Below are 15415 nucleotides of genomic sequence, written 5' to 3'. Positions count from 1 at the left end.
TTGGATCAATGGACCAAATTTTCATTGGTCTTCACAGCCTTGTTGTATACCTGCCTGCTGTACTGCTTGAGCATTAGCTTGCCTTTCACCAAGCCCAGATGTGTTTGGGGCCAGCGCAGGGATTCTATATTCGTTATTATTATTGCCATATGATGCTACTATTATTATTGTAAATATTATTAGTATTAATTAATATTGTTACGAATTAGCCGGTCCGGACAGCCACGCACGACCGCTTCAGGCCCAACCGCAGTCGCGCGTCCGCCGAAACCTGGAATTCAGTCGTAGCTTCCGGACAACTCCGGAAACCTGCTACGGATGCCTTAACGCACCATAAACTGCCAATATTCTGTCCACGCGGTACAGGGTTAATCGCCGAATCTCGATATACCTAATTATCCTCACAGACAGAAGTACCGAGAATTTATACCTCAACGGAACTCGTACGGAAACAAGCCGCTAAGCGTGCTCGTTCCGTGTGCGATGCTGAGCGGTTTTAATCGCCAAGTTCCGTCAGACCAGTTGACCACTTTAATTGGTTTTAATAGCCTGATAATTTCCTGAACGCGCCGTGGAAGTCAATGGGAGGAAATGACGCAACGAGCAGATTGACATTCAAACAATGGGGGCATTTATTTATACAGGCAAGCAATCGATGGGGGAAGGGGACATGACACAAGCAAAGCCTACAGTCGATGTCTACTTATTATGTACAGGCACGCAATTAACCACAATTCTACTTATAAAGACAAGGCGCCACAGAACACTTTCATACAAAACCCCAGAAAAGAAACGGGCTCGTGAGCCTTTATTCCAACTCGGAGCCTGGGTGACCGGAGGCTCACAAGAGGCCGGGCAGATTACCTGACCGCCCCTTGTGATGGCTCGTAGGTCTTCGGGTCGGTGACCCCGGATGTTCCTGTTTGGCCCTTGTGTCGCTACGCGCCAGTCGCTTAGCGGCGGGGCGGCTTGAGCAGCTTGGCGAGCGGCTTGCTCGGTTCCCATCGGTCGTCCGGCCTCCGCTGCGGCCTGGTCGGTCGGGCCTGGCCGGCGACGCACTCGGAGGAGTGAACGGGTTTTTTGCTCTTTTAGAGTTGCTGCTCTTTGGGCCCGTTCACTACCTCAGCGTCGTTCGACCATCTCAGGGCCGTTCGCCTGGACCACGACGCAGCTGCTCGACTCCAGAGAGGGATGAATATCCTGAGTGCCCGCTTCTCCATGCTGCCGCCACCGTCTGTCTCCTCCCCCAAATGCGTGCTCCGTGTGCATTCCTCTCCCGCGACTGCTCTCCCGCGACTGCCCGTCTCCAGAGGGCGATGAATCTGCCGAATAAGCCCCAAACTCGTTCGAGCCCCGCCCTTATATTGACCCGGAGTGAGCTGCCCTTCGTCCTCTCACCTGAGGCCGGCCTCAGCCTACTTTTCACCTCCGACCTCTTACCCCTGGTAAGCCTCGCTGGGAACCCCATGTTCGACGTCATGGGTTGGAGTCGGGGAAACCCTCATTTTGATCCGATTATGCAAATCGGCTCGCGCCGCGGCGCACAATGGCGGCTTGAGCAGAGGGGCGCTGTTTGTCGATGAAGATGGCGTTTTTGTAGGAGATGATGGCGTTGTGATGTTTGTAGGAGATGATGGCGTTGTGATGTTTGTAGGAGATGATGGTGTTGCGATGTTTGTTGGAGATGATGGTGTTGTGATGTTTGTTAAATTAAAGACAGTGAAAGAATAACGACAACCTCAAAGATTCGCAGCCCTTTACACATCGGTGGGGATTCTAACCTGAAACACTTACTTATCGAAATAAATGATCTTCGGGGAACCTGAATGGTGTTTTGTGAATTTCCACATCCACAACAATATATGCTTTCTTACAATGTTATTGCTTTTATTATTTATTTTGTAATTAGAATGCCACGCCATGGTTGAAGGACGTATTAAGTTGCTTCAAACTCTTTTTAGACACACACACACACACACACACACACACACACACACACACACACACACACACACACACACACACACACACACACACACACACACACACGCACACGCACCGCCAAATCTGCCACCGAGAAACCGTGACTCGAGAAGGTTCTTGATCACGTGGTTCGCTTTCACCTTGATACAGTGACTGGAGGAGGGTTCGTGATCAGTGATGTTAAGCACTGGTACCTCGCTATTATTTTATTTTCATTAATATAACATTGAAAAACAAAGGATTTCCTGAGGCAGGATATTTATGCTGATATTTGATGTCAATATGTACGACAATGAGGCAAATGCATAGCGGCCATGCCCCCATCGGGCTGATTGACAGTCGTACTGTCCCACCCACCTCTCGGATCCCTGCCTATTCACTGGGCAACCCAAAAAGACTTTTCGTCTGCTATGAAGGGAAATGCAGCTGTCCTTGGTTAAATCTGGGCTGCTGATTTAAAATCTGAAGTCAGAATTTAGCCAGCACATCAGGTGTTCAAAATATGTAAATGTATTAATGATACCCAACATGCTATATTTATATTAGATACTTGATTATTGCAGATCGCCACATTGTCCATCTAATATCAGTGCTTAGTAATTATTTTCACGTCATATTTAGATAACAATGATTGATCTCCGTGTATAATGTGTAGTATACAAACCAAGAACATAAACAAGTTGCAGAAAAAGGTGTTATAAAACATGAGAACATGGTAATCTGAGGAAGGGTGTAATCTTGATCAGGAAATCTGCCCCATTAGGCCAAAAAAAAAAAATGTTGCATTGGCGTAACCCGCCCGACCCTAAAAATTCCGCCGACCCTACGTTTTTTTTTTTGTATTTTTGCCATCGATTTCAAGTATCTTGTTGATTGCGATCGCGATCGCAAAAACCCGGAAGTGTTTCGGACAGAACCCGCCGACAAAAAGGGTGGTACAAAAAGGGTAGTAAAAAGGGTGGTAAAAAAAAGAGCCGGGGGAGATTTTGGGAGGGATTTATGAGGAAAAAAAAAAAAAATAAATAAAAAGATCCCGACCGACCTACCCTATTTTTCAGTGACCCGTTACGCCAATGCAACATTTTTTTTTTTTGGCCTTATGAGTGATTCAGAAACAACACTTCAAGTTTACACTCTTCCTTTCAATATGGTCAGCGTAGGCACTGTTCAGACGTGTTCAGAAGTGAGAGAGACACTTGCTCTTGTGCCTGTGTGTGGAATTGGTCTCCCATTGTAGGAACCAGCAGTAATCACCCATCCATGTTTGGGTTGAACTGGCCTTGATACCTAGTTTCCATGACCGAACCTTTAGTGTCTTGGTGGAACCTTTCACCATGCTCATCGCTTACCTCACCCAGATTAGGTGGGAAGAAATCAAGATGAGAATGCAAGAAGTGCATTTTAAGAGACATGCTACAGCCCATTCGCTGATAGGCCTTTAGCATGTTCCGCATCGCAATTAGCATGATAGGCCTAATTCCGCATCCTGTTCAGCTCTATGGTTCCCAAGAAAGTTCTGCGCAACCAACACAAATGCTTCCCATGCTGCAAACTCAAGTGGGTTCGGTTTATTTTTGAATTCGGGACTACACATCAGTTCTCGGATGTGGGACTCAACGAAAATGCGTGCTTTGAGTTTAGCATCAGTTTTCACTGCGCCAAACATCTCTCTGAGATATTGGAAGCCATTACCGTCGTGATGCAATGTCTTTACAAAGTTTTTCATGAGGGTTAGGGTTAGTTAAAAATTGGAATGTCATGTGGAAAATTTTACTTAAAAATTCATAGCTTGGTCGGTTTTCATCCATTTTTAATTATATAAAGTGCATTCTAAAGCTCTTTTTATGAGAAATAATATTCTACAACAATTGTATTGCTATAATTGAAACCAAAAACACAAAACATAATAATTTATGATCACTCAAAATCACCCACCAGGGAAAGCTACTGTAATTGGACCAAACATATAACTCAAAATCCTGACTTGCTGAGAAAATTCTGACTTCAGATTCAGAATCAGCATACTTGATTTAGTCGAGGACATGTCTCCACCCCAGTCGCAAAATCTTTCTTGTCCAGTGAATTATTTTACAAACGAAATAGTTTTGCGTACGTTTAGTGGAATTCTTTCGTTATTAACATTACAATACCAAAGGATGTTATACGACGTAAAACTCTGTCGGATGGTACCAGAATCATTGCCATTGATAGAGGCAGCTCGGAAATATGCCGTGTGAAGAAAATTATCAATATTATTATTATTATTATTATTATTATTATTATTATTATTATTATGAACAAGAAGATGAAATCCCGGGTTTGACCGATCTGTTTTTTTGGGGTTTTTTTTTGCTTTTTCCATTCCATGGTCTGGAAAACTGAAAAGTGATCCCTGCCTCGACAATGAGCTGAACAAACCAAGTAGGTTCTCATTTGTAGCCAAAGCAACTTTTTAGAGAAGATACTCCAACTTTAGATTTGTATGTAGAAGATGGGGTGGATATTTAAACGAACTAACTGATAACCTGGAGTGTCCTTTAAACACATTGCATGTACCTCTTTACTATGTGTGGGCAATTGTTAAGAATCGACATTGTTTTTAACCAAGTGTACTTCATGTGCACACAAATGGAAGGAAGGCTCATGTGAGCATCCAACCTACAAACATTCCACTAATGACTGATATCCTCTCCTGTGATACAAGCTGACATGCAGTGTGGAAGGCCAACTACATCTGGTTAGCAAAACTGACACTTGTCATTTACGCAAGCACTTTTCTTGGATCTAACACACACACACACACACACACACACACACACACACACACACACACACACACACACACACACACACACACACACACACACACACACACACACAATGACACACCTTCCTTTTAACAAACCATGTTCCTTTGCAGAATATCTCTCAAATGCCAAATTTGCCTCCTTCAAAGAACTCGGAGGAGTTCTTTTGTTCCGCGGACGCACGAGGGGAGATTTATTTTCAAGAAAATCATTATCTTGAGCAAAAGGGTTCGTGTAGCTTTGATAGTTCTGGCATCTGTAACCAGGAGCTTTGTTTCCACATTTTTCCCTCACTGTCCTGATGGATGATAATGAAAAGGCCTGTCTCATCACTGAAATATATAATGGTCAGCATAGAGTCGCAGCGGTACTGCCACAATTACCTGGTGATGGTAATGCCTCGTACCTGCGTCCCAACAACTCCAGGCACACAATGGCTTCCTCTGTTTCCTTGCGAATTTTGGTGTGAAGTGCCAACACTGCACTTCTGTTTTCTTTTTTTGTTATTGTTGTAAAGCTCCCACGAAAGTCACCACCTTTTTTTTATGTCGAGGCACCATGTTTCTTGAGAAGTGATTCGTTTTATTGTCGTTCAATGTAAACTTCGAGAAATGTTTTCACTTTTTGGTGATAAGCCAAAGTTTACATGAGAGTCAGTGATGTCATGTGGGAAAAGGAAAAAGCTGACTGTTGAGGTTAACGCCCTCTACATTCTCACGATACAACCGGCTTGATGTTAGCGAACATTATTTGGAAATTTTTACAATTCGCCTCCATATATATTGCATTGTGTTTAACCTGTCGAAGCAAATGGTAGATTGTCAAACGACATTTGCTGTCAATTTGAGCCCAGGCCTGTGACACAGTGCTATATACATTAAATCTGTCATTTCTTGAATGGATGCGATAGATCGGTAATGGAGGTAAATGCATACCAACCCATCCTGTGGACACCATTTCACCTGCCATTGCATTGCTATCATTTTGTGGTTTCATTGCAAAAGTCGCATCAAAAATTATGGATGGATGGATAGGGGGTGAGAGAGGGTGAGGGAGAGGGAATGAGAGAGAGAGAGAGAGAGAGAGAGAGAGAGAGAGAGAGAGAGAGAGAGAGAGAGAGAGAGAGAGAGAGAGAGAGAGAGAGAGAGAGAGAGAGAGAGAGAGAGAGAGAGAGAGAGAGAGAGAGAGAGAGAGAGAGAGAGAGAGAGAGAGAGAGAGAGAGAGAGAGAGAGAGAGAGAGAGAGAGAGAGAGAGAGAGAGAGAGAGAGAGAGAGAGAGAGAGAGAGAGAGAGAGAGAGAGAGAGAGAGAGAGAGAGAGAGAGAGAGAGAGAGAGAGAGAGAGAGAGAGAGAGAGAGAGAGAGAGAGAGAGAGAGAGAGAGAGAGAGAGAGAGAGAGAGAGAGAGAGAGAGAGAGAGAGAGAGAGAGAGAGAGAGAGAGAGAGAGAGAGAGAGAGAGAGAGAGAGAGAGAGAGAGAGAGAGAGAGAGAGAGAGATAGAGAGATAGAGAGAGAGATATGGGTGTGGTTGGGGGGAGGATGAGAGAAGGAGAGTCGAGGGAGGTAAAAGGGAGGGAGATTATATATATTTATATAATGATACGGCTTCTTGTTGTTGGGATCATTTTTCCCCAGTTTATTTTACCTGAAAGAGGAGTAATCATGGATGTTCCTTCTTAATTCTTTCATTGAGTGAACCAGTCATCCCAAAAGAAATGCCACAGCAGTAGTTTGTTGTGAATGAAATTGAGCATTGTATAAATTGAGTTTGTTGTTTTGCTTTCATAGAGATTTTCCTTTTGGAAATGTTTGTTGATAAGGGTATGCTTTTTGAACGAACCTGTTTGTTTGATTGGACTGAAGTGATTGTGACCCTCTGTGCTCTTCATTTTGATATATATCCTCACCTTATTTATTGTTATTGCTTAGTTTTGTCTCTAGATCCTTTCCACCCCTCGTCTTTCATCTCTTCTTAGTCTCACCAACACCTTTTGTTTCTTCATCCACAGGAGACATGCACGACTTCAAGAACATCTTCCTCCACACGTATCCCGGTACCACGAAGCATGAAGCTTGCCAAAGTTTCCCCCATGGCTTCTTCTGCCACCCGCCTTGAGCCTGGGCAGCCCGTTAAGATAGAGTTCAAGAAACCCCATGTCAGTGGAGGGCAACTTTTAAGCAAAAACTAGGCCTCAGCATCAGCCTGCTGCTTGCTCAAGTGCGTGCTGAGGCTTGGCACTTTCTGGCTTCCTTTCCCCTATGGCCCTGACCACACTGTGCCTTCCTGTGTTTGTTTCCCATCTTGTTTGCCTTGGATGTGTAGAGCAGTGAACCTCTCTGCCTTTCAGGCACCTGCAGGGAACGAGCGCTGTTTTCAGTCATGGCAATTTGTGTTAACCCTACCCTTTTTTGTTTGCCACACATTTGGTGTTTCATGGTGCTGTCGGTGTCTGCACAGTTGCAAAAAGGGTATACGCGCGGTACCCAGTATGCCTCCACCGATGCAGAGCACTGTGATGCAGACACAGAGCATGGTGAGGATTCTGTTGGATTCTATCCTAACATAAAACTCGCACTCACATTCTCGATGTCTTAAAGATTCTTTCGGCCTGAATGATGTTTTTTATTTATTATTACTATTTTGTTTTTGGTCTTTTGCTTCCTCTTTCTGTCTCTGTGCCTCTCCCACATCAATGCCTGAGAATCGCAAGCTCCAGCTGCAATGCGGAAATTTTTTTTCTGCACAACCCGAGTGTGATGCAGCATGCGGGGTCTTGAAGGGTGACGCGTCTCGACGCTTTGAGCACGCAGATGAGCACAATGCGAAACGAACCGTGCACATAATGCTAGCCTCTGCACGTCCTTCGCGTTTGTGTTCGTGGGGTGGGCTCCACGGCCATTTTGCATCAGCATTCAGCAGGAGCTATGTGTATGTTCATCATGTGATTGGAATTGATTCCCTGCCTGAACGTGAAAAGAACAAACTCTGTGTTATGACCATGCGCGTTTCCCGAATGTTGTTGTGGAAGTGTTCGAACGTTGATCTCAGAGGAAATGCTACATGTCAAGCAAGTAGAGAAAAGGGGATTTCAACACACCTTTTAGTTTTGGCCACACAAATTATGCACTGAAATATATACAGGATGATATATATATATATATATATATATATATATATATATATATATATATATATATATATATATATATATATATATATATATACTTTATTTTAGTGCTGTATTTGTGGGGAGGGCGGGGTGGGGGTTGAATTGGTGCTGGAGCCTTTAGCGTTTTTAATCAGCCGATGTGCAAATTGCCAAATACACACACACACACACACACACACACACACACACACACACACACACACACACACACACACACACACACACACACACACACACACACACACACACACACACACACACACACACACACACACACACACACACACACACACACACACACACACCTCCACACCAACCTCTCTTAATGCCAAATGACACATCAGAACGCAAAGTAATTTTGTAAATAACCTTCTGATGATGTGGGTGGGAGGGTGGATTAATGAGGGTTGAGGGAGTCGGCCAGGCTCGTCTTAATGGGTCAGACTCAACAACATCTTGAATTTATATTGTAATCTCGTGTATTGCTCGCACGTGCAATTGTTTCCTCTATAGCGATTGCCACAAGTTTGGTGTTACGAATCTGATGCCTCTGGGATCTACGCAACGTTCTCTCTCGCGATGTTACCGGTGTTGCACATCCAAGAGCAGATGTTTTGTGTAAAACTACGTATATTGCACGCAATGCGACGATGCCGTGCCATAAGCACCATCTTGTTCTCACCAGTCCAGAGTCCTGCCCCATGATGGACCCTACGGTACTACAATGGTACTTATGCTCACTCGGTGACCATATGAACCGAGCCCTGAGCTCTCGGGGCGTTGCGTCTCAGATCGGATACCATAGACACCCTGAAATGTCTTACCGTTGAACCTGGAATGCTGAAGTATCCATCCATCCATTAGGACCATACTCTGTGCAGAGCGTTGGTGCCGCCGAAGCAGTCTCCTTGGCTATTGGGAACAATCCTGGACGGGTCGCCACTCCGACACAGTATACCAGCATGCTGGCACTCATTTTGCCGACCTCGGAAGGATGACAGGCAGAGTCAACCCCACCTGGTGTTAATTCAACAGCTGAGCGGGATTTGAACTCAGGACACGAGGATCCCAAGCCCACTACCTTAACCATTAAGCCAACACCAGGCATAATGCTGAAGTATGTTTACAGTTTAATAATGTCACAAAATTTTAAATCAGTACCAAGGGCTATCTTCAATTCTGCACTGCTCGAGAAATCCTCACCAGGGTTTCATGATGTGGCCAACTATTTAGGATTTGCACAGTCTGCCATTGCTGACTTTAAGGATTTTTTTTTTGAGGTTTGGCACAGTCACCTACTTGCGGCGGGTGCATTTATGTGCAACAAGGTGGTATCCACATCTAACCCTGACTTTTGTGAAATGCTAATTAACACTTCTGCACAAGCTACCACCAGTTAATTATACCTGTCACCACTCAAAAGCTACAATTTATTTTCGTTTCTTGTGTGTCGTAGTCTGGTTGCCACCATTGAAACTTGCAGCATATTGATCAGTGCAAGCAGTTTTGCCGACATGAGACAGGTGGTCATATTAGACAGTTCCACGCATCCCCTCACCCCCAGCCCCCACCGCAGCATCAGTAGCCAAAACACAGTGCAGTAGGTGATGTAAATCTTTATCCTGACACTTCCAGGAGACACACATCATGAACTAATGTAATATTGGCTTTCCAATTGGAATTCTGATTTTGTGTAAACACTGTACATCGATTTAATCAGCAATACACAATGCTCGGTATGTTATAAGCACAGTAATTCAAAGGTGCGTTTAATCACCTGCTCACATCACATACTGCGATCCAGGTATTTAACAGAAGTCTGGCCTTGTTACCTAATGTCTCTGCCATGTTCGTTTCGCACTGGTATAATGTACAGTGGTACTTGGTGTGAAAATATTGTTTTAAAGTATTAAATAAAGGAAAAATTCAAATGTGTATCCTTCTCCAGGGAAGGGTTCTGGTTTTGTTTAAGTGGTTACAGAATGCATTTTCCTGATCTGGAAGGAACCATCAGTGATTTATTGGCCAAAGAGTAGGATGTTTGCCAAGAGGGATTTGTTTTTTTATGGGTTTTTTTTCTTTTTGGACAGTTATGTAAGGGTGGGATGTCCTTGACACGACGATATTTCAACACGATGAACCGCCTTGCTCCTTGTCAACACGATCCCAGCCCGCTCGTTACTCGGACGCTCTGACAGCCTCCCTGTGTACGGATCCCACTTTCCGTGGATTATTTCGCTAAACGCTGACATTTCTCAGCGTTTGCAGAGCCTTTCGTTCCGCGTGGTCCCAGTTACTCCCACAGCTGCACCTGTCTGCATGCTTGAGGATACTTGAGTGCATCGGCCAAAACGTCGGCTTGTTTTGTTAAGTTATGATTGAACGGTCGGCATGTCCCGTGGATGAAGTAATAGTTGCAAACTTCTTATTCTTAAGAGAACCAGACACTTGCAAATCGGTTTTCTGGAAGAAGAAGAAAAGAAAAAAACGCTTTTGGAAGTTTTACCAGAACAAGGGATTATGGTTTTCTATATCATCAGAATATGGGTCACGCCGGAGTCCTTTCTGATATATTTATCTGATATTGTAATTTCTTTACTTAAAAGCTCCAATGTTATGAAAACGAGGGTTTTTATACGTTGCAATTATCACACGTACACACACAAACTGCAATACAAATTGGCAAGTGACCCACGTACAGAAGTCCCAAACGATGAAACATTGCCAGCAGGTGTTGAAATGATGATGGTTTATACAAAAAGAGGGACGAGGTTGTGCAATGTGCTCGCATTTTGCTTGTGAGCCCGATGCTCAACATGTTACATTACACCTTGTTTTCATTCTGCCTTCCAGTTAATCAGTGTACGATTGTCAAATCGTATTATGAATGCTTCATATATTATTCCCCACAATTCTACTGAGTTGGTTGTTCGTTTTTTGAGTGTGTCAGTTTGTATCCAACCGCAAATCACCTGTTCATATCTGGAGTCCATGCAGGCCAAGCCAGGGTTGAAAGTGTTCCTTCGGCCTCCTTGTGCTTGGCATCGTTCTCTTTGCAGAAAAATGAGTCTTGGTCCTGAAGGAATGGCATGCTGGCTCAAAATCCACCGACGTCAGCAATCAGAGTGCCTTCAGCTTTGTGTCGATCAATGATGTAGTTGGCTGAAATACAGCCCCAAACCGATACTGATCATCCACCATGCTTCACTGTAGATATTGTACATTGAATCTGCCTCCGTGGCCTATTTACCCTCATATTTTCGTTTCAATATTTGTTTTCTTTTTTTTGGCAGTCATATCGAGCAGAATGATATCCAATTAATAATGTTGTGTCCCTGATTGCTTAAAATGCAATGCCACTGTGCAGTATTATATTGCAGCCAATGTTGTGCTGAGGCCTTATTTCTTCCGATTCTTTGCTTGGGATACTCTTTTGTCTGGGAGATTGAGTGGCGTCATCTGATTTGCTATTGTTTAGTGTTAATTGATTTTGAAGACAATACGAGTGTGTACCGGATCGATGACCTGTTCTGCTCACACATGAAATTATCACAATACTTCATTATTCTGCAGTAATTGCCTTGTCCCTCCTTTTTGATGGGTACCATAAATGATGTTAATAGGTAACATGGATAGGTGTGTTTACCAGATCCATCCATTGGGACCATACTCTGTGCAGAGCATTAATGCTGCCGAAGCAGTCTCCTTGGCTATTGGACACAATCCTGGACGGGTCACCACTCCGACACAGCATACCAGCAAGCTGGCACTCATTTTGCCAACCTCAGAAGGATGACAGGCTGAGTCAACAACCACCTGGTATTAATTCAACATCCGAGTGGGATTTGAACTCAGGATCCAAGGATCCCAAGCCCACCACCCTAACCATTAAGCCAACACCAGACACGCATTACTCGATTGAGGAAAGGAATAATTATTACTCTGTGCACGTGAAGCGAAAAACGGGGTGAAGCAATTGGTTCACTTGGTGTATCTGTCTGTCTGTCTGTCTATGGACGTCATCAGTCTGTGATGGATCAACAACTTAATTTCAATTGATTTTTCTATTTTGAACATAAATCAGAAAATGAATCAGTAGCTTCGCAGTACTTTGGCTCTGAATTTGTCCCAACTGCATATTGTGCAGAGGAGTGAGATAATTTTTTTTTTACCTATCTGCCTGTCAAACAAAATTTAAAACGATTAAAAACAAGAAACTTACTGTTTTTAAGGACGTTATAAAGGACACAAACAACAGGCATGAAGAACTAATGTAACGAGTTAAATAAGGTGGTGTAAAAGATGCTGCATCAACAAAGGTAAACTTCTAAAAAAAAAAAATTCAGCACCATTTAAAATCTTAATTTAATTTCAAGTGAATTAAAGACTTCAACACTGGAGAACACAAATCGCCTTCTTAGCATTTTCAAAACCCTTCCGTCCATTTAGTACCTTTTAGTTTAGTACACAGTACCTGGACAAATTGTTACGACATTTTACGTCATCACGACCAATCAAATTTGCCGCTCATTGACCCCACCCATGTATTTGTTTCTCAAGACTGTGCAGGGTACGGTGTTCTATGAACTCTCGAAGTTGATTTGAATCTCCACTTATGAAGCTCTTATCTTTGTAAAAAAAAAAAAAACAGTTTTAAGAAATTCTTAAAAAAAATAAATAAATTGGTCTCATTCCTTCTCACAAATCTCCACTAATATGTCCATTATGTGCCTGGTTTTGCCTTTTTAGAGCTAAATTGATGTGTCGGCCTAAAAAGTTGCTGTGCCGTGTCAAAAACCAGCAAGTGACCGACAGAAACGAAACACTGGTCCAAGGGTGCTCACCCGATCTCTTCTCTTCGAAACCACTACACAAGCCTGAGGCATGAAACTGGTGTCTTTTTTTGTCATGGAACTCGAAGGCATATAGATTGATTGCAGGGAGGTAATCTTGGTTTGGAGAGACCTTCAGTGGGAGACGAACTGTCTGGCAGTCTGCGAATTCGAATCGCCTTGGGAAACGCGCTTCACAAGCTGAACAAAGCAAAAAGATCTCCTTTGAAGTGAGAAAAAGCATTACAGATTGGCGGACACATCTTTGGATACGTGTTCTGTGTCTTGTTTTCAAGAATTGCAGTCCTGTAGTTCCAACAGAGTCTCGGAAATCTTGCTTTAGAAGGTCGCGGAAAGGGCACCTTTTCGTGTTCTGGACAGTTTGGTTTCATTGACACGAAAGGCATGTCTTATTTGTATATTTTGTTTGGGGTCAAAGCTTGTTTCAGTTTCAAAACACTCCTTTGTCATCACAAAACTGAACAATTTGTTACGCTCACAATGTCGCATCAACCGATGGGTCACTGGCAACACGACCTTCAGTTTCATATTCGTGTCTCATTTTATTGTATGCAGAAAATGGCTCTGGGTGGCATCATTTGAAAAGGGAGGAGTTGTGCTGCTGATGCAGTGCCCCCTTTCGGTTAGAGGAGGAATCTGTAATTTAGCCATGGTGCCGGCGATTGCTCGCCGACTCTTTGTGTGGGATCTTTAACATCCACCAACTAATTCCAGCATTTGTGACGCCCAGTTTAACATTTATTTAACATGTTTAACAGAAGGGAGAGGAATAAATGTGTGACACGCACACACATTTATTCCTCTCCCTTCATGTGAAACACCAGGGCGACAGTTTATAGCTGGGCTGAGATTCAAACCAAGGCTTGACAAGACTGAAAGTGTGCGTACCTCCATGCCATTCTGCCAGCCCAATTTGTTACAAATTGCCAAACATTTTGAATACGTGATCATTGGAAATGACTTGCTTGTGAGCTACAAAGTGTAACATATATATATATATATATATATATATATATATATATCCTATTTTACTGTTTTTAAGGATGTTATAAAGGACACAAACAACAGGCATGAAGAATATGTGATCATTGGAAATGACTCGCTTGTGAGCTACAAAGTGTAACATATATATATATATATATATATATATATATATATATATATATATATATATATATATATATATATATATATATCCTATTTTACTGTTTTTAAGGATGTTATAAAGGACACAAACAACAGGCATGAAGAATATGTGATCATTGGAAATGACTCGCTTGTGAGCTACAAAGTGCAACATATATATATATATATATATATATATATATATATATATATATATATATATATATATATATATATATATATATATATATATATATATATATATATATATATATATATATATATATATATATATATATATATACACACACACATACATTTCTACACACATACTTATATACACATATATATATATATATATATATATATATATATATATATATATATATATATATATATATATATATATATATACACACACATACTGTTTTACTGTTTTTAAGGACATTATAAAGGACACAAACAATAGGCATAAAAAAAAAATATATATATATATTTTGCAAGTCTTCAATAGTTGTTGATTGTCGAGCTACCCACCAAAACTTGCGCATCAAGGCCTGGCAAACGCTAAAAAGAAACAAATGACAGATTTCAAAGCGTAAAACATAAATAAACGGGGTCAGACGGGTTGATAATTTTACAAGTAGACGTCATCTAACTATTACATAAGCGATGCATATCTTAACTTCACACTTATGCTGGACATTCACTTTTAGGAAATAACTTCACCTAAGATTAAGCATCTTTAACCCACAAGGAGTCATTTCCACAACACTATATTGTACAAGTTGGATCACCCAATAAGGATCAGACTATTTAGACTGTAGTATACCATTACGAAGATTGATGTTTGAAGCTGTAGAAAAACTTCATGTGGGAGTGCACCACAGCGATGTTGGGCCAAATGACCTCGTTTCTTTGATTGATGTCGGTTTCTCCTCAGTCTCATGTTGCTGAGCAGGTGAAGTTTTGCTGCAGGAGAGCGACCATCCACCGGTGGTGGGGATGGGGTATTCCTAGTGAGAAGAGAGGAAACGTGAATGTTCCAACTCTGGGGTGGACTGGTCTATAAAATTGAGAATTTCGTTCTCTTCCCGGTATTGGCTGCAGCACAATCCTGCGGAGATTAGGGGGTTCTAGCTCTGCGAGGCTCACGTCTAATAGGTGGAGCCCATGCAACTGTTTAGCCAGAAGAGCCTTTTTAAAATGTATATATTCTTGTGGATTTGGAAAACTATCACACTCAACATTCAGGTCCTTTAGCTCAGTTATCTTGGTAAGTACGTGTTTTATAGATAGCCCTTTCCCTAGTCTAGCGGGTAATTATGTGTGAATGCGCTGCGATTTGTAATTAGAATACCCCATCTCCTGCAACAAACGACAGCTGCAACCCCTCAGATCCCAAGCGTCCCCCACGAGCTTACTGGGTCAAGGGTTAAACCCCCACCCACCGGTTTGCTTGACGGAGTGCCCAAGTGGGG

General features: G+C 42.4%; 1 protein-coding gene across 10 annotated transcripts in view; it reads left to right on the top strand.

Moving 5' to 3' along the window:
* FILIP1 (filamin A interacting protein 1) overlaps window positions 1-9891 on the top strand; it is a 180328-nt gene extending 170437 nt beyond the window's left edge. For all 10 annotated transcript variants that reach the window (XM_085859313.1, XM_085859318.1, XM_085859319.1 and 7 more), the window contains one exon: window positions 6796-9891. In XM_085859313.1, coding sequence (XP_085715439.1) covers window positions 6796-6975 — 180 coding nt within the window. In that variant the 3' untranslated portion in view covers window positions 6976-9891. The remainder of the gene's footprint in view (window positions 1-6795) is intronic.
* The last annotated feature ends 5524 nt before the right edge of the window (window positions 9892-15415 follow it).

Source organism: Eptatretus burgeri, chromosome 16 (genome assembly GCF_056783735.1).
Source record: "Eptatretus burgeri isolate ZD-2024b chromosome 16, Ebu_testis_v1, whole genome shotgun sequence".
NCBI lineage: Eukaryota > Metazoa > Chordata > Myxini > Myxiniformes > Myxinidae > Eptatretus > Eptatretus burgeri.
This window is presented reverse-complemented; position numbering and strand designations above follow the sequence as displayed.